General features: G+C 34.0%; 1 protein-coding gene across 1 annotated transcript; it reads left to right on the top strand.

The window, feature by feature from the left end:
* Positions 1 to 16,965: 16,965 nt before the first annotated feature.
* LOC143565627 (receptor-like protein EIX2) lies at positions 16,966 to 19,995 on the top strand. The gene has a single exon (XM_077052545.1). It carries the CDS (start codon positions 16,966 to 16,968, stop codon positions 19,993 to 19,995), a length of 3,030 nt encoding a protein of 1,009 aa, XP_076908660.1.
* The last annotated feature ends 484 nt before the right edge of the window (positions 19,996 to 20,479 follow it).

The raw sequence follows: 20,479 nt of genomic DNA, 5'->3' as shown, positions 1-20,479 counted from the left end.
GTCAATATCTAATTTATTTCATTCATATCAAAGTACACAAAATATTTAAAACAAATAAATTACAACAATATTTAACTTTATAGTCTTTAGCCTAAAGTCTAAATCTATGTCTTCACTTCAAATAACATCTTATAACATCATGCAATATGCGTAAAAGTAATTTGTCAACAACTGAGCGAGTAATTCACATTTTGGTGTAAATATAATAATAATATTGAGAAATAACCAATTCCTTGCGTATGTGAATAGCATCAATTAATATAAACAACTAAATTTGTCTTTTCGATCATGCCACTAGAATACGGACATGTCTACTCGGACGGCGTGTGATCATACTATGTGGATGAGGATGAGGATGAGGATGAGATACCAACCAACAATAAAAGCAGTAAACACATAACTCATATAGCAATCAATAATTAATCGAGCAATATCACAACCACGCAAATAAGGGAATTGTGTTTAAATGAGATTATATAATAATAGTAAATAGCTTAATACGCATAGTGCCCCCAAAACAAAATTAGGAAAAAGAGGATGTGATTATTCACCTGATAAGATGTTAAAATGATCCTCACAAAAGTTCTTAAGGTTGTAAAGTCGACTACGCGAAGGCTTTAGATGACGAAGACACAAACTGAAAGTGAAATCTTGTTGTGAGGGTAGCGTTGCGAAACCTATAATTATCATTGGGTTTAAATTCGTAGACACTTAGTGCCTGAATAAAATTTACAACGATTGATGTTTTATAGCCCTTTCGTAACAAAATTGAAAGTTTGAGGTTGTTATCGGTTTTGATGTTCTTATTTTAATAGTTTACTACCAACAAATATTATATTTGTTTTATCAAAACAAAATAATAATAATAATAATAATAATAATAATAATAATAAAATAAAAGACTTCATCAATTAAATGAAGCGATTGAATAATAATAATAATAATAATAATAATATTGAGCAGTTTAGTATTAATGACTTTTAAGTAACAAGCTCACAAATCTGCTAAGATTATTTTCAAACAATTTACTATATCTTTAAATAAAAAAAAGAGCTAATATTAATAATAATAAAAAGAGTTTTAAGTTGAATTTATTTATTGAGAACTAAACCAACAGATATCTTCTTTCTCACATTCAAAGGTTTATTAAACCATTAAATTTTAAATCTGAAATTCAATCTCTAGACTAACGATTAACAAATACAGCAATAGGGCTTTTTATCAAAATAACGAGACGAGCAGGAAGGTGTATTTGTTACCTGATATTGAGTTGGATTTGCGACAGGTATGGCTGCCGGAAAAAGTTTCGGCGGCGGCGGATACGATATCCAACACAGAAGTCAAAATTTATGAATAATGTACACAATTGACGCTCCATCTATAATTCACAATTCAATCTAAAGTTGCAATATAACCCTTCAAATTTTATGAAACTATATTTCTTTTTAAATGATTTTATAAAACTATAATTATAACAACACGTAAACTTTGAAAACTCCGAGTAACGATGACACACGTTCAAACTTCGAAAGTGAGTGTATACATGTATAATTAAAATACATATGTGGATGAAAGGATAAAAAAAATGGACATGGATTATAACACACGTAACATTATATATAACGAAAAATACACCTTATATAAAGGTAATCAACACAAAATATTAATTATTTTAACGATTTGAAACAATTCGGGTTACATCAAAAGCCAAAAATGGGTCAGGTTCCGGGTTTGAAAATTGACGAATGTTACAGATATCGAGAGGTGTTTTGGTGTTCTTCAACAATGATGACATTTTGTTAAAAATCCTTGTCTTCTTTGGTCTTTAGAAAGAATGAAATGTGCTATGTATGCGTGTATCATAATGCATAACATGATCATCGATGACGAGGGAAGAACAATATGTCCAACGTTTATACCGGACCCGGATCTACCAAGAACTCCAGCGAGTATGGAGAAAAGACTCAAAAACTCGGATTTCGTGCGGTCAAAAGAGATACATAACGCACTAAAGGGAGATTTGGTTCAACATCTTTGGATAGATCGGCGTTTGCATGGTGAAAACGAGAATCAAAACGAAGGCAACAATGAAGACGATGATGACGACGACGAGGACGAAGACGATGAAAGCGAGTAGTTTTTTTTATTTTAGTGTAATATTTATTTAATAAGATATTATTGTTATTTGATTATTCTTTTTTAAAAAATTAAAAAAAAATGTAAAAGTGACTGGGCGCCACGTGTTGAATAACGACTGGGGTGAGACTTTATGACTACACCCTGTTTTTGTAATTTGACTAGGCGTCATGTAACGCATAACACCTGAGGGTGGGGCTTTATAACTAAGAAGTTTAAAGTTGCAACCAGCTACTCAATGAAATGAAATACTTCAACCAAATTGGTATGCCATTTTTAAGGTGATTATTTTTAGGCCCACACAACATAATTTGCTTTCCTTACATGTATGTGTTGCAGATTATTTTATAGAAAAGATAATGTAGCAGATTATTTTATTAAGAAAATGATACTAAAAATATTATGCGATCTATAGTTTAACCCTTGGCAACTGATATGAAAGTTTCGGGGCAAAAAATCTGCAGCAAGCAAAGTTGACCATAAGAGCACCTGTAGATAAGTATACGTTAATATGCGGTTAAATTAAATAAAAATCAGGATTATAACGAGATGTGTGGCCACTAACTACCGATATGACATGGACCGATGACTCCGAATCTGTTTTTAAATTCCAACCCTAAGTATCCCTCTGTCCCATTAAAACTGCATATATTTTCTTTTACAAATGTTCATTTTTAAAATTTATTAGCTAATTTTCAATGCTTATTTATTGTAATACTCTTTTCGTTTTTCTTTAAGTGTCATGGTTTGAAAACACAAAGTTCAATGTATATTAAATGATTACTTATTTTTAAGGAGGTGGAGGGTGTTTTACTTTGAGACTCTTGAAAATGTTTATGAATGGTTAGTGGTACCAATCCTACTCAATATTGCTCTCCTAAGGAGGAATGTTTTCAAATGAGGTACGTACATTCCTTGATTCACATAGCATAAGCTTTCACATAATTGTCAAAATTATGAATTGTATAACTGAAATAATAGCAGTGTGATGGTGTATATTAAGTTAGGAAAAACTGTAAGAATCTGACACTAGAAATATTTAGCTAAGTTCTAGAAATTTTCAAAAAATATCTAAATACGAGTTTACTGAATCTATATTAAAGTTCGTTATATTAAAATTTAGTGATTCTACCCTCAATTGATTCGGTTGTTTCCAGGGATTCACACGCACCCATTTTATAAAAAAAATTCGATATTTTTGTTGAATACAAACTGAATAGGGTATTATATTACTTGCTACTCATTTGGCTAACTAAATTACAATATGTTTAATATAATTAATTTAGAATGCATGTTTTCTTTCTAAACAATTTAACTGTTTCTTCATAACTTGTTTTGTTTTGATGAAGGGTTGTGTGTACATATTTGTTATGCTTTTGATCTGTTTCTAATTCTAAGATCAATAGGTAACTCAGTATTTTAGGATATGTCGTGATCGATCTTTGGTATTTTTAAAACCTTTCTTCCAATATTAATATATCGGAGAAATGAATAATTTCATTGTTCATTAACCATGTAGATGATAGAAGTGAATCATTGCTTAAAGAATGTTTTAATTAGTTCGACTGTGTATTTATTATTAAATTAATTAGCATTGTATTTACTTTTTGTTATTTATATTTCCCTGCTCACTGAGCAATATGCTCAACGTACTTTTTTTTTCTTATATCTTAGGTTATCAAGACTATTGATGAGAAATGAAAGAGTGCTCAAAGGTTTAAAAGGGCATTTGTTTTAGCAAAAAGTTTATTGGAAATTCATACTAAGTTGTTAAACCTTGTAATGTTTTAATCATTTTATGGAATTAAGTTTGTAATATGAATCTTTGTTCTAATATATAGCTCTCGGCTTCAGAGAGGGAATTCTATAGGAACAATAAATAAAAACGTACTTGTGTACAAGTGCATTTATGTTCCATATGTTCACAAATCCAAAGCAATATAAAATGTTCAATTTATGAACCACAGTGATTTGTCTAGTAAATACTACATGTTGATGTGTTTTTATATTAATGGTTCTACAAGAATACAATGTCTTTTTTTAATAGTATGGTTAGATTAGATAGATAGTTAGATTTTACACATGGATATTTATTTAAAGATCTCCTTAATGTAATGTTCCTCTCGATCATCTTAATGAGAAGCAATCTCCGAAGCAATATAATGTTCTGTAATTTGAAAGCCAAAACGACACCATGAAATCTGTGGAATTTTAAAGAAAAATCAGCATTTTGGTCTGGGTAATGGCACAGTGTCGATCTGATAATATAGGAATGAAAAGTAGATTTTCACGTCTGGTTGAAAGCAATAGTTACTCACATAGAAGGGCAATTCTTGTTTTACAATGTGGTGTTCACTTGGTGTAGCTTCAAAGTGGATGCTGTTTTTGAATCCACTATCTGAAAGATATCTTATCTTTATACTTAGTTGTCAATAAACATGATATTTTGACTATTTTGGTAAGCTTCTAGACCCTGATTAGATGGCTTAGAATAATCTATTTGTTGGGAACTATATTTTGCAATTTATTCTACTTTTGTTTTTTTTGATGACAATATATAATAGATGTTGTTGTTTTTGTTACGGGGATGTAATTTTGCCAAATTGTATTGCAAAGCTCATTATTTCTATTCGCGAGGCTGGTACGATACAACTTATATTCACGCTTTATATGTGATTACCTTATAATTTTTCATGGTGTAGGACCTGCAGGTTCATAAGAGCTCATCACTTGGTACTGATACATGTTTTCATATTGCAGAATGTCTATTGATGTTTTTTTTCATATTATTTTTTCTATAAAATGTTAGCCTGCTAGTGTAAAACCTTTTTTTAAATGATTTTTGCACTATAATGACTCGAGTTTAATATATAACTGTTTGTTGAAAACTAAAATCTAGATCGGAGATGAAGTTTTACTCAAAAATATTATAAACCCTAATGAGCCTTAGCAAGAGGATGGGTGAAGAGCTTGAACCCAAATGAGCTAGTTGGTGGTACAGAGATTGGACCAAAATGGTGTGAGGTAAATGTTAAAGTACCAATAAAAATAGATGAAAAGTTGGTGAGACCATATGGGTTATTTTCCACAGTTGGTGCATCCATCGCATGACCTTGCCATTCATTTATGTATGTATTTGTTAAACTTGTGATACGAATAATTTTAATAACATGGAACTTAATGCTTATACATGGATGATTTATTTGTAGGTAGTCCGTGAGTATTGAGGACGTACGCATGATGACTCGGGAATTTATGGTGCTGATTTCTTTTATTGCTTTTAATTTTTTTTGTTTAATGTTACAATAGTTTATGTTGGATAATGCAATAACTTATTTATGTTTAGTTTTTTTTTTATTATAATGAAGTTTTATTTCTTTCAATATTTAGATGTCCATAACCGTATAGTAAAATTGTGTGTGTAGACGTTTAAAAAATGGTTGTATAATATGATTTGTTAGGACTTTTAATTTTTTTTATAAACGTTAAAACATTGTAAAAGTGTCATAATATGTTGTTTAGGACGTTTAAGTTGTTCATAGATATATTATGCGACCATAAAATTTAGTTTCATAATCTTGTTTGGGATATTAGGACCATTTTCTTGGTACTATAATGTTGCATCATCATGGTCCTATAAATTAATTTTTAAGGACGCTTGTATGTGTATCAAAAGTTTACAATTAGGTAAGCACATGTCAAAATATAGTAAAAGTGTTCTAATATGTTTTTATTGTGACGCTTTTTGGGTTGTTAATGGATATATTATGCGACCATAAAATTGGTTTCATAATCTTATTTGGGATATCAGGACGTTTTTTGAGTTCCGAGACTTATTACGACCCTTTTACATGAAACGTTTTTCTCGTAGGTTCTATTAAATGAAAGGTCCTATAAAATAGCATTTTAGGACGCTTTTGTGCGTACTAAAAAACCCTTGTTGTTGTAGTGGGGTAATGGCGCAGTGTCAATATGTTTAGATTTCAGTTTGTGTTGTATACTTGTATATTGTTGGTCAGGAAGGACCAGCTGCCTAACCCAATCTGTTTTGAATTTGAAACAGGTCACTCTATCAGATATCAACTACACTTAATTAGCAGATAAATCTCCTTATAATTTTCAATATTGTGAAAATTGTAACTTATATAAAAACAAGAAAAATTTAAACGTTCAAGCTATTGATATCAGCATTTGCATACTTTTGTGGACGAATGTTAACAAATAGAAACAACAATGAAAACCACCTACACTCTCAAGGCTTCAAGCCATGGATATCGGCATCGGCATTGATTGATTGTATTGTACAAGTTACTAGTAATGCACACTGTAGCAACTCTTACATGCTATATCCTCACTGGCTGCGATTTCACGTTCAAAATCCAATTTGTTCTTCAAATTCTTGATATATATGGGCAAGAAGGTTTTCCAATGTACGATGTGGTAGGACCTTATGCATCTGACGTTATTTATCTGCAAAATAAATCGATAAACATACTTGCAATAAACAAATGATGTCCCGAGGGCTCTAAAAATAACCAACTTAAAAGCATGCAGACCAGAAAGCAGTTCAAAACAACAGCAAGCATCTAATTAGCTAATATGTAGTAATATATAAACTGATTAAAAAGCAACTTAAGAACAAAACATAATGAACTGTAACCTCAGGGAAAAAGCATAGTTCAAGTGCATATACAACCCTTTCAATACAAAAGGAACGAGGTGACACAACATATAAATCAATTAAGATTGAGAAAAAGAGAAATGGATGTATTAAGTGGGCCCATTTAAAAAACAAACTTTTAAACGCGGCCCAATAAAAGTTATGAATTTAAGGCCCATTAATCGAATTCGAGCCCAGTTGAAAATAAAAGAGACGGATTTTTTTTATGGGCTTGATAAACAATGCATTTAAGAGATTGTAAGAATTCTTAAGATGAATCATTTTGGTTAATTGGGCTTTCTTACAACATGCTTTTTATGGGCCTATCACATTAGAAAACCAAATCAAAGAGGTGGGGAATATCATTTTCAGGTGGTCAATATCATTTTCAAATTAAATGACTAAATAAACCAGTAATGACAAAATTGCCCTTATAATATATCCAAATTCCATGGAGTTTTCACCAGTCCACATTTCCATTGGAGTTTTCATCTCTAACGCACTAGAAGGAGATCTGTTTATGAGATATGCAACAGTAGTGACAAGTTCACCCCAAAATTCCTTAGGCATACCAGCATTCAACCTCATGTATCTAAGCCTTTCTAACAGATTTCTATTCATCCTCTCTGCCAAACCATTCTGTTGGGGAGTAAACGGTATAGTCAAATGCCTTGCTATACCATACTTCTTGCAATACTGATTAAATTCATGACTACAAAATTCCAATCCATTGTCAGTTCTTAACTTCTTAAGCTTCCTTTCTGTTTGAGTTTTAACTAGTGTCTTCCATTCAACAAATTTCTTAAAAGCATCATTCTTAATTCTAAACATATAGACCCATACTCTCCTGGTATAATCATCAATAATGGAAAGAAAATAACTAGCACCACCCATGGTACTAACTCTTGCAGCACCCAAAGGTCAGAATGGACATAATCTAATATCCCACTAGAAATATGTCTTCCTTTCCAAAACTGAACCTTCCTTTTCTTTCCTAAAACACAAGTCTCACAAAAACCAACATCATTAACCTTAAACTCATTAATAATCCCTGTTTTCTTAATTCTATGAGACCTTGTTCACTCAGATGGCCAAGTCTTTTATGCCAAAGTAAAAAACTGTCTGTATTAGACATTGCAACACAAGCAGAACCTTGTGTTACTTACCATCTAAAACATATGTATTATTGCCTTTTCTTGTACCAATTAACACAACAAGAGACCCTTTTACCACCTTTGCTTTACCATCTTTCAACCCAACATAGTGACCAGACTTCTCAAAACTTCCAAGTGACAACAAACTTCTTTTTAAACTAGGCATGTACCTGATGTCATGGATATCAACTTCTGATCCATTATTCAATTTGAAAGATATTGTACCAATGCCAAGAGCCCTACAAGGCCTGTCATCACCAAGCTTCTCTTCTCCAAGGTCATCTAGTTTCAATTCTTTAAAGAATTCCTTGGCAGGGGTCATATTGAATGAACATATGAGTCAAGAATCCAACCATCAACCTCTTTATGGCTAGACACATTCATGACATCTGAACTGTCATAATCATCCTGTATACCTTATGCAACATGACTGTTATGTCCCTTTGACGAGCTTGCTTCACCCTTCTTGTCTTTTCTTTCTAGACAATCTCTTTTAAGATGCTTATCAGAGTTGCACACATAACATATTCTTTTGATTTTAGACTTGGATCTTGACTGAAATTTAGACTTGGAACCTCTTTGTTCAGACGTGCCTTGACAAATAACCCATCTCCACCTTCTTCTTGCAAGTCTGACCTCTTCTTCAATTCTTTGAATTCAAGGCAGCCACCACTTCCTCCATTGCCAATGTCTCTCTACCAAACATTAACGTATCCACAAAGTGTTCATAAGAAGAAGGAAGAGAAGTCAAGAAGATTAATTCCTGATCTTCATCTTCAAGTTCAACTTCAATGTTTTCCAGATCCAATATGAGTTTATTAAACTCATCAGTATGGTCTTCAAGTGTTTTCCCAGAGATATGAAAAGTGTACAGCCTTTTCTTCAAATACAGCATGTTTGCAAGAGACTTGGTCATGTATAATGACTCCAGCTTCGCCCAAACACCGGCTGCAGTCAATTCTTTGGACACCTCTATTAAAACCCTATCTCCCAAACTCAGAATGATTGCACTATGTGCCTTCTCAAGAACATCCTTTTTCTCTTTTTCGTTTAGACCGTCAGGCATGTTAGGTTCCCCTAACAAAGCATCTGAAATCCCTTGATGAACCAAGAGTGCATGCATCTTGACCCGCATAAAATGAAATCATTTCTTCCATTCATCCAACTTTTCAAGATCAAATTTCGTCGACACCATTGTTAGACCTCCAACTTCTCTCCAGATCAAATGATTGATCACCTTCTTCGATCGAGAGCCTTAGCTCTGATACCACTTGTAAGGAATTAATCAAAGAAATATGAAACTGGAATAACAAACAAGAACAAAACGAACAAAGAACTCTTATTGATTATTAACAGAATCAAGATTACAAAACGAACTGAAAAGAGTACTCTAATGAAACCCTACTTTGAGTCTTTTTATCCCCAAATCAATTCAATTCTAACATATCTTGTAACTAATTGACACTTATACCCCTCAGAGTTTCAGTAATGTATCACTATTGACCCAAAACTGTCAACTATATAATATTGACATATCCAGTCCCTGTACATGTGTTGTGACTTAAACCACTAGCAAAAATGGGTGCCAAAGGTAAAGTTATTCGGTTGGAAGGTGGAGGTGGGAAGAATTACAACTTTGGATGCCCAATGCAAAAGAAAAGTCCTTAAGGAGACTAAGTGGTACCCTTTATGTGAGGATTCGTTAGAGTCGGTGGATCATATTTTAATATCTTTTTACATTGCCTCGATTATTTAGCAATTTATTAGTAGTTGGTACGGAATGCCACTGATCTATGAAGGATTAATCTTGAATATTAGTAAAGTTAAAGGTTTATTTTGTTAAGTTATAATTAAGTTATTTGAATTGTAGTAGGTTTAGGAAATGTACGTCTTGGAGAACAAGTTTAGTGAGTATATATATATGGTCTAGATTATTAGTTTTATGAGAGAGGGTTGAGAGAGAGTTAAGTGAGAGTCAAGGAGTCTCATCTCCATGTACGTTTGATAAGTTCGTGAAGTTCGATTGTTATGTTCATTTGATTATATGAAAAGAGTCGAGGGTTGCCACCCCAATATCTCGTGTTCGTTTCCGTCTGGGCGGCTCGTTGCTCGTAGAAGTTCGTTTCGAAGGGTTGCAAGAAGCGTTTGTTCAAAGGACGTCTACATCACAAATTGAAAGGTCGGTTCCTTATATTAGTTTCGTTGAATTAAAAGGAGTAATAATATATTAATATATATTATATTTTTGTGAGATCGAAAATCACAACAGTCAACCCATAGCTTCCAACACTATTTTTGTGTTTATCGATTAAGAGGAAGTCAGAAGGCTACTTTATTGATTTAGTTTGTGATTTACAAAAGGGATAATACCACAAAAAAACAACCAACTTTATGTTTTTGCTCACAAAAGTCTCTCAACTTAAATTTTGCATATAAAAGTCCATTAACTTGTTAAATTTGAACATAAATGTGATATGACCTATAATAGCCTATCCATTGCTGATGTGGCACACATGTAAATATATCATTTTAAGATAGACAATTATATATCAAAAATAGACACATAAGCAAGTTATATTATCATTCGATTTTTTTTCTTTTTGTTTTATGGTTATTCTTGGCTTTTTTGTTTCTCGTTTTTAGTTCCCTTATGACCATAAATATATTCTCGCAAACAAATTATAAGATAACGAAAACAACAATCGCAATCAGAATAATCTTGGTTCCGCAATTTAGATAGCGTTTACAAATTTTTCAAAAAAAATGGAAAACATACTTAAGCCATTACTTTCTAATTTGTATGAAATGGTTGGAGTACTTGGCTTTCTTCATCGAATATTTGGTTTTCTTGTTCAATATGATGTCCCCTCCCACCTCTTCCACCTCTCCCGCGTATTCCAATGGTACATTCTCTTGTCATCCTTGTTCGAGGCCTCCCTTTTTTCTTGGGTTCTTTTGGCGGTGCTTGTTTTTTCTCATTTGTGCATGTTTTCACATTATGTCCTATCTCCCCACAGTTACCGCAAGTTATGTGTCTTCCGCTGGCTGATACTATTTTATACTTCCCTTGCTTTTCAGTTTCATGTCTCTTTCTTTTAATCGATGGCCAACCGGGCATTCTTCTCTCTTTTGGAAAAAGTGGCTTAATGTAAGATGCTAACTTCCACATCTTGCTTCCATTTACTGGTTTAATATAGTGTTGTAGGTCTTTTTGAACTTCTCATCCTTAAACCTATCACTTACGTATTCCTCCGGGTCATTGTTGGTGTAGTATATAGCAGTTGTTGAATGCAATCATGATATTCCTGATATTTGCCACAACCTACAGCTACACCCTCTATTATCAAGATCCACTAAGTAGGCTTCATATCCATCTCGTACCTCAAACATATTGCCACCACTCGGATAACAATCCACTACTTGGATATAATAAGCATACAAAAAGAGTTAAAAACTACTAAGTACAACAAATAAACAGCGCAAAGTTACAGCAAAAAAGCCCAAAGTGCAGCTAAAAACAGCAAGAAAAAGTCTCAAAACAGCAAAAAAAATGCAGCCCCAAATTTACAGCATATAATCAGCCCAAATGCAGCACAAAATTACAGCAAAAAAACAGTACCGAACAGCAAACAAACAGCCTAAAATTACAACAAAATAAGCCTAAAATACAGCAAAAAAACATCTTAATACAGCAAAAAAATCAGCATATAAAGCAAAAAAAAATCAGCAAAATAGCTCTTATCTTTAACTGACGGATAAAAAATCAGCATTAAAAAAAGAATCAACTTACCTTGAATTTTTTGACCAGTCTCTTATCTTATCCCTGATAGCCGGACATACATTACCTTCCCACTTCAATGATTTTTTTCTCACGGTGTAATTCCTCTCCATAAACATTCTAATCTCTTCTAACATGGTGATAATTGATTTTCTTCTAGCACTCATAATGACAGAATTAAAACTCTCACTAAACCCATTCTCAACAGATTCACATGCTCTACCAGTTTCAAAGAAAGCTCTAGACCATGTATTTGGGTCTCTTTCAATTAGATGATCGTACACCTCAATACTAATAGATTTAATTTTATCCAATATAGAGAGAAATTCATGCTCAAAAGAGTCGTTTTGGATGCTGTCCAAAATAGATTCCTAAATTCTACCCCATTATGTTTCTTCTTGAAATTAGCATATATATGTCTTGCACACTGCCTATGTTCAACATAAGGAAGCAAATCCTTTACGGCTTCTACAAGTCCCTGATTACACAATAACATAGAAGTAAATAAAGTAGATTTTCAATAACTTAAAACAATTGTACCTTGTGTTGATTGGATATAACTATTAGACCCCTCCCATCAGATATTCCAATGTCATCTTTTAAGCATTCAATGAACCACTTCCAATTGTCTTTGTTCTCTACTTCCACAACAGCCCAGGCAATGGGATAAATCTGGTTATTTGTGTCCTGACCCGTTGCTGTTAGAAGTTCTCCTTTACATAACCCTTTTATAAAATGTTCCATCTAAGCATTTTACCTTCCTACATGAAACCCAACCTTTTTTTAAAGCTTTGAAACATATATAAATTCTTCTAAAAAAATTACTTCCATCTGGCATACCATTCACTCCCACTTTTACAGAACTTCCACGATTGGATCTTAAAAATCTCATGTGCATAGTCCCATATCCTAGCATAGTGTTCTTTCAACCCACCTTCTATTTCGTCATTCGCAATAAGTTTTGCCCGAGTACACTGACCTCTTCTAACTTTGACCATGTAGTCACGTAATACATCTGCTTGCATGCCTCTTATTTTAACGAAAGGTCTTGCAATGAGTTCTCTAAGGTACATCTTAGCAATCCATGAGGCTGTCACTAGGGAGCCTAAACTGTAATTCCTACTACAATTGTGATTATCATTAAGGCTTTTAATTTGAAAAGATTTCTCACTTTGCATCCAAGATGCCCACAATCTAAACAGACAAGATTAACCTACATCTTTGTTTCCACATACAACCAAGAGCCTTTTTGTTTCATTTTTTTTATAACTTAAAAGATATCCATTAACTACTCCATAGCAACATATAGCAAACTTTAGTTGTGCGGGATTTTCATACCTATCCCCAAGAATTTGTTTCATGTCTTTACAGTTCATGTTTGTTCATGTTTGGATCATGAATTGGATAAAGTTTCCCCTTTTCAACGTGTTGTGTACCTTCATTATACTCATAAATGTTTGGATCATCTTTTCCCTCAACCAATGTCTCACCTACATCGTCGTCAATGTCATTTTCATAATGAAGTCGCATATTCTCATAACAAAGTTCATTCAAAAAAGGATCATCAATTGTCCTCTTTAAAGTAGTAACAAGATCCTCATCCTCAAGGTTCATTGACAATGAATCTGACAAATCCTCATCTTCAGTAATTGCTTCATAAGTAGTGTCACTAAAGGCATCATCTTCATCATTCGAGTATGACTCCATTCTGTAAAAACATGTACATCCATTGTTTAAAAAAAACAACCAAGTTAAAGATATAAAACACAATCTAAGCAATCTAAGATCTAAAAGAATAGAGAATTACTTTGATGTAATGCAATGAATAATTAATAAACATAAGGCTCATAAACATAACATGTGGATGATATTGTTTATAAAGAAAAAAAACTTCATATGAACTGCCATAATACTCTAAAACTAAACTTGATATGTGGATATAATCAAAGAATTATAACTACGTGACATCACACCTCACAAAAAACATAAGAATGAAACATAGGTGAAACAAATTAAGCAACGATATCAAACAATAATATTAAAACGATGATTTTATTCCAAATATATTTATTGATCTCTTTTCCAATTACATACTTCAAATCGATTCAAAGTAGTCCTGGTGGGGAAGATTAGTTCGATCGTCCTGGTGGGGGAAGATTTTTCTATCGTTCATCGGTATCATGTATATTGTGAGTGACGCTTCAGTTATTTTTTTCTAGGGTTTATTATAAAAGACTGTTTTTAATAAATAAAAAAGGCAAAATAACCGGTGCAACCGGTTACAGGTTTTATTTTCCTAAAGTTTCACATTTATGTTCAAATTTAGCAAGTTAAATGACTTTTATATTCAAAATTTAAATTAAGGGAATTTTGTGAGCAAAAGCATAAAGTTGGTTGGTTTTTTGTGGTATTATCTCTTTACAAAAAGGAAAAACTTTATCTTGGAATTCGTGCGTGGAAAGAAAGGAAAGAAAGAATTGTATCATAATAATTTATATTATATATTTTGTGAAGAAAGTATTACAAATCAATAATCTATTTGTGGTTTGTTGTGTGACGCAAAGAAAGAAAATACTTGACTATTTTGTTGGCAGTTAGGGTTTGACTTGTAACCCTTGGGAGTCGTTTGATTATTGCCAACAAGAGATATTTGTTTCGCCGATCACGTTAGTATTGTTATATGGCTGGCAATAAAGAAGCAGGAAGCTCAGGAACAGTAAAAGAATCGATAGGTGGTTTTGTTTTACAAGCACCGAAGTTAACTTCGACCAACTACGCGTCATGGTCGGTTATGGTGAAAATTATTTTGGGTGCAAATGGTTTGAATGATGCGATTGATAAAGAAAAGGGTGCAGGAATTGAAAAAAAAAAGAAGTTTATGGCATTGGGTGTTATCTTTCAAACCCTACTTGAAGACGTGATGCTTCATATGGCCAAATATTCGGAACCGAAAGATGTTTGGGAAGCGTTAAGAGTTCGTTATCTTGGTGCAGAAAGAACTCAGAACGCTCGTGTTCAAATGCTAAGAACCGAGTTAGATGGATTGAAGATGGGAAGACAGAAAGTATTGATGATTATGCAGCGAAGTTGGGTGGAGTACAATCAAAGTACAAGAGCTTGGGAGCGGTACTTGAAGAAAAGGTTTTGGTAAGAAAGTTCTTGAACTCTATGCCGGATAAATATTTGCTCGTTGTTTATTCAATGGAGCTACTCACAGACATCGAAACAATGGCATTTGAAGATGTGGTTAGACGTTTAAAGGCATATGAAGAAAGGAACAAGTTCAAGAATGTGAATGGAAGTTCATCCCAAAGTCAGCTCATGTTCGCCCAAACCGAAAACAAAGTTGAAAAGCACCGAGGACATGGTAGAGGCCGTGGAAGATACAACGGACGGGGAAGAGGGAACCCAAGATGGAATAGTGAATGGAAGAATGATGAACGGGTGAATACCGAAAAAGGAACCCTATTGTTCATGGCAGTTGGTTCAATAAAGAAAGTAAGTTTGAATGAAGAAAGGGTTATCCTGGGTTTGTTTGAAAAGGATGAAAAGAATGAAGGAACGTGGTACTTAGATAATGGTGCAAGTCATCATATGTCAGGAAAGAAAGAGTTCTTTACTACCTTGGATGAAGGAGTTTCGGGCCAAGTGAAGTTTGGTGATGGATCCGAGATCGAAATCAAAGGTAAAGGTAATGTGACTGTGGTAAGTAAGACTGGTAAAAAGAAAACGTTTTGTGATGTTTTCTATATCCCTAAGTTGAAGACCAATCTTCTTAGCTTGGGAAACTTGGATGAAGAAGGATGTAAGATTGAAATAGCCAATGGGACATTGAGGCTATATGATCCAAAAGAGAGATTGTCGATGAAGGTTCAAAGAAATCTGAATAAGACGTACAACATCAAGCTTCAAGTATGTTGTAATCCTAATAACTTTGAAGTTGAAAAGAAAGAAAGTTATGTTGTGAAACCGATTGTGAAAGTGAAGGATATTCGGTTTGGAACGATCCCGAGTGACTTGTTTGGAGTTAGTAAGAGTATTGGTCTAGAACGCGTTGATGAGAAGAAGCGATTCGAGAAATAAAATGACAATGTGGTTTCAAAGTTAAGCAATGGAGGAACGAATGCTAAGTTTGAAGAATCGGTGAAGCAAGTATGCTATAGTCAATTGAAAAGGGAGGAACAAATGCAAGAAGAAATACAATTCAAGATTAAGGGGATGAATGAAGGATTAATCTTGAATATTAGTAAAGTTAAAGGTCTATTTTGTTAAGTTATAATTAAGTTATTTGAATTGTAGTAGGTTTAGGAAAAGTATGTCTTGGAGAACAAGTTTAGTGAGTCTATATATATGGTCTAGATTATTAGTTTTATGAGAAAGGGTTGAGAGAGAGTTAAGAGAGAGTCAAGGAGTCTTATCTCCATGTACGTTTGATAAGTTCGTGAAGTTCGTTAGTTATGTTCGTTTGATTATATGAAAAGAGTCGAGGGTTGTCACCCCAATATCTCGTGTTCGTTTATTTAATAAGTTCGTTTGATTCGATTGTTTGATCCGTATGGGCCAACAATCTATGTTTTCGAGGTGCAAGACTTGCTAAAGGTACATCTAAATACTAGTGGGAATGAAGACAAAAGACAAGCTATCCAATCTATCCTACTCACTTCATGTTGGTGTCTTTGGAAGCGAGAAATAAAATTATTATAAAACACAAGAGTATTGATCAATAGAATTGAAGAAGACATAAAATGGATATCATACATTTGGGTGAAGAATAGAGGGAAAATGCTTGTTTTAGAGTGGGAGGCACATGTTCCTTCTCAATTTGTTCAATTGTTATGTAATTTGGTGTATTTGTAGCTTTCCGGTGTATCATAATGTACTTTAGAGTCTAGCTTGCTAGTCGTTCATTCTAATAAAAATGGCCGTTCAAAAAAAAATTGTACAACAAAATTATTGGAAATTAATTATGATGATAGGACAATTGATAGGAACAAAAGACTACAGCCAAGTTAGCTCTACAAATGTGTGGCCACCAACCCTTGAAAGACTTTAAGCATTGACTCTCAATGTCATGTCCAAAGTCTAGTGGACTGAGTATACGTCATAATTCAGAAAGACCGGCATTAACATTTACTATTATTTTTTATTTAGTTTTCTGCAATTTTCAGTTTTGCATTACAAAAAGATTTTATGATATGGTCCCTTGCTTGTGAGATAGAACTTTATCCTACTCCAAAATGGAAACCAGCAATTTTCTTGTCCTTTTTACATTCCTATTGTTTCAAACATGTGGCACAAGCAGCAACACCATGTTTATAACTTCTTCAAATGTTACATGCATAGAAAGGGAGAGGCAATCCCTTCTTCTATTCAAACAAAGCCTCACAGATAAATATAATCTTCTCTCAACATGGAAAGGGGCAGAATGCTGTAAATGGGAGAGAGTTGGGTGTGACGGTCGAAATGGTCATGTTGTCAAACTTGATCTTCGGTCTCCAATATCTTTAGAAAAGATATATTACGACCAAGATTTAGCGCTCCAAGGTGAGTTGAGTCATTCGTTACAGAATTTGAAGCATTTGCAATACTTGGACTTGAGCATGAACGGTTTCTCAGGTAACATTCCTGAATTCTTAGGATCGTTTCAACGTTTGCAATACCTCAATCTGTCAGCCTCAGGTTTTGGCGGAGCCGTTCCTCATTATCTAGGAAATCTCTCAAGGTTGCAATATCTTGATCTTAAAACTAATTTTGTCCTAGAGGACACCTACAATTATCCGATCAGCATCACACGTTTTATATTATACTTCCTTACGGTGGATGATTTGGGATGGGTTTCTTCGTTATCATCATTAAGGTACTTGGATTTATCAGGGATAACCATCGGTAAACATACTGATTGGTTTCACCCACTTAATAAGCTCCCTTCACTGCTTACGTTGAACCTTGCATGGTCTGGTATCAAAACTATCCCTTCCATTAAATCTGTCAATTTCACGTCTCTTAATTCACTCGACCTCTCTGAGAATTTCATAAATTCCACCATTCCTTTATGGTTATCAAACCTTACGGACCTTGTGCATCTAAACCTTTTTAGTAATAACATCCATGGAAAAATTCCTGATTTTCTTGGAATGTTTAGCGCTCTTGCTTCCATCGACTTCTCGACCAATTCCTTTGAAACTACGATGCCAGACCTCTTCTGTAATTTGAGCAGCCTTGTTCATCTGGACCTTTATGGAAACATGATTTCTGGTCCTATTCCAGCAAACCTTGGCCAACTCTCGAGACTAGAAGACCTATATCTTGGTGATAACCAATTGAGTGGGAACATTCCCATGAGTCTTGGGCAACCTTCAAAGCCTAGCAATCCGGATCAGTTATGTAATTTCAGCAGCCTTGTCCATATGGACCTTTCAGAAAATATGCTTTCAGGTCCTATTCCTTCAAATCTGGGACTACTCTCGAAGCTTAAAGACCTATATCTTCATCATAATCAGTTGAGTGGGAACATTCCCATGAGTTTTGGGCAACTTTCGAAACTCAAGCATCTAGATCTCTCCCATAATTTATTGGTCGGGTTTCTTTCGGAAACTCACTTCACCAACATTAAAATCCTAAGTTATTTGGATTTTTCGGGGAATTCCTTAGTGTTTAATTTCAGCTCACAATGGATTCCTCCTTTCCAACTGCATGTATTTGCTGCCGGTTCCTGCAACATCGGACCTCACTTCCCAAATTGGCTACAAACACAAACAAATCTTCATAGGTTGGATATTTCTAACTCGAGTATTAGGGATACAATACCAGAGTGGTTTGAGAGCATCTTGTATCATGTTCTTGACTTAGATTTGTCCAATAACCAGATTGGTGGCAAACTACCAGAATTTCATGGTCATAGTATGAACCAGTTTGGGGGGCGGTTCCTGAAGGTGAACTCAAACAAATTTGAGGGGTCATTAACCACGTTTCCATCAAATATGCAACTTCTAGATCTCTCAGATAACTTACTGTCAGGGAATGTTCCTCATACAGATGGAATAATGAACCCAAATCTGGAAGTTATTAATCTCTCAAAAAACCGCTTCACAGGAAGAATTCCAATACACTTATGTAAGGTTCCTAGCATATGGGTTTTGGATTTATCCCAAAATAAGTTTTCTGGAAAGCTTCCTGATTGCTTAGGGAATTTAATTAGTTTGCAAGCAATTGATCTTTCAAATAACACCATTAGCGGTGTTGTTCCAAGCTCATTGGGTTCTCTAAGTGATCTAATCTCACTGCACTTGCGCAATAACAGATTTGAGGGGGAGATCCCTGTGTCCTTTCAAAACTTGACAAATTTGATCACCATGGATTTAGGGAGTAACTTGTTCATGGGTAATATTCCTTTATGGATTGGTGAAAAGTTATCTAACCTTAAAATTTTGAATCTCCCCTCGAATAAGTTTATAGGCCAGATTCCACTACAACTTTGTCAACTCAAGGCTCTTCAACAGTTAAACTTGGCAAAAAATAACATAATTGGGACGATCCCTCACTGCTTTGGGAATTTAAGTGGTATGATATTCACCAATCAAATTAACTTTGCAAACGACGTTGATTACTATGTAGAAAATATTTTGGCTTCCATGAAGGGAACTCAGTTAGTATACACCAAGACAATACAATTTCTCACATCTTTAGACCTCTCAAGCAACAACATTATAGGAGACATTCCCGATGTTTTAATGAACCTTGTGGGATTGAAAAACTTGAATCTTTCAAGAAACCAACTCAAGGGACACATTCCCATGATGATTGGAAATCTAAGTCAAATGGAATCTTTAGATTTGTCAATGAACATGTTGTCTGGTCAGATTCCTCAAAGTTTGATTAAGTTGAACTTTCTAAGTTATTTGAACCTATCGTTCAACAACTTATCAGGTGCAATTCCGGTTGGAAATCAGCTCCAAACTCTTGTAGACCCCTCTATTTATGAGGGGAATGATGGGCTATGTGGGCCACCATTATCAAGGAGTTGCAGTGGCAACAATCTATCATATAATCATGTTGGTGATGATGAAGATCAAATTCATGATGACGGCTTGTGGTCTTATTCTTGCATTGGCCTAGGGTTCATTGTTGGATTCATGGGACTACTTGGGAGTTTGCAAATCATCAGGAACTGGAGGGTAGCTTACTTTGATATGCTTGAAAATGTTTATGATTGGCTAGCGGCTTCAATTCTGGTAAATCTTGCTTGCGTAAAGAGGACATTTTTCTAATGAGCAGGTACATTCTTGTATTCACAAACACCAGATTTCAAGTGATTGTTAAAATTAAGATGAGAACAAAGTTTATTCCAAAATTATATATGTTTTCCACATAGCATTCCACTTATACAAGCATAAAAGATTGTCATAATTACAAGTTACTGAAAAGGTATTGCACTAGAGATTTACCACTCATGACTTTGTTATTGTGATTCTGATATTTGTAGATACCCTTCTTTAGTGGATGTGTGTCCGAAACGATGAAGTTACATCATGGACTTTGAAGATACTAGAATATTCTGGGATTCATATATAGCTGAAGTATATTTTTCAATGTTTTTTTTTGTTAACTCGGCTGTTTCAAGAGATGTTCATCTCATCATGTTTGTATCAGAACTTTGAATTTCATAGAAAAAAAAGTGTGTTATATAATGTGCAAGGTTGTTTATTCTATCATTTTGTGAAAATTTATCTAAGTTTTGTTCATATATATTCT

This window comes from Bidens hawaiensis, unplaced genomic scaffold, assembly GCF_021521415.1.
Source record: "Bidens hawaiensis isolate Kalapana, Puna unplaced genomic scaffold, B.hawaiensis_p1.1 tig00022500_1, whole genome shotgun sequence".
In the NCBI taxonomy this organism is placed as follows: Eukaryota; Viridiplantae; Streptophyta; class Magnoliopsida; order Asterales; family Asteraceae; genus Bidens; species Bidens hawaiensis.
This window is presented reverse-complemented; position numbering and strand designations above follow the sequence as displayed.

Bases quoted from the DNA above. Each gene is read 5' to 3' on its own strand.
- LOC143565627 (XM_077052545.1), top strand. From the start codon at position 16,966: ATGGAAACCAGCAATTTTCTTGTCCTTTTTACATTCCTATTGTTTCAA.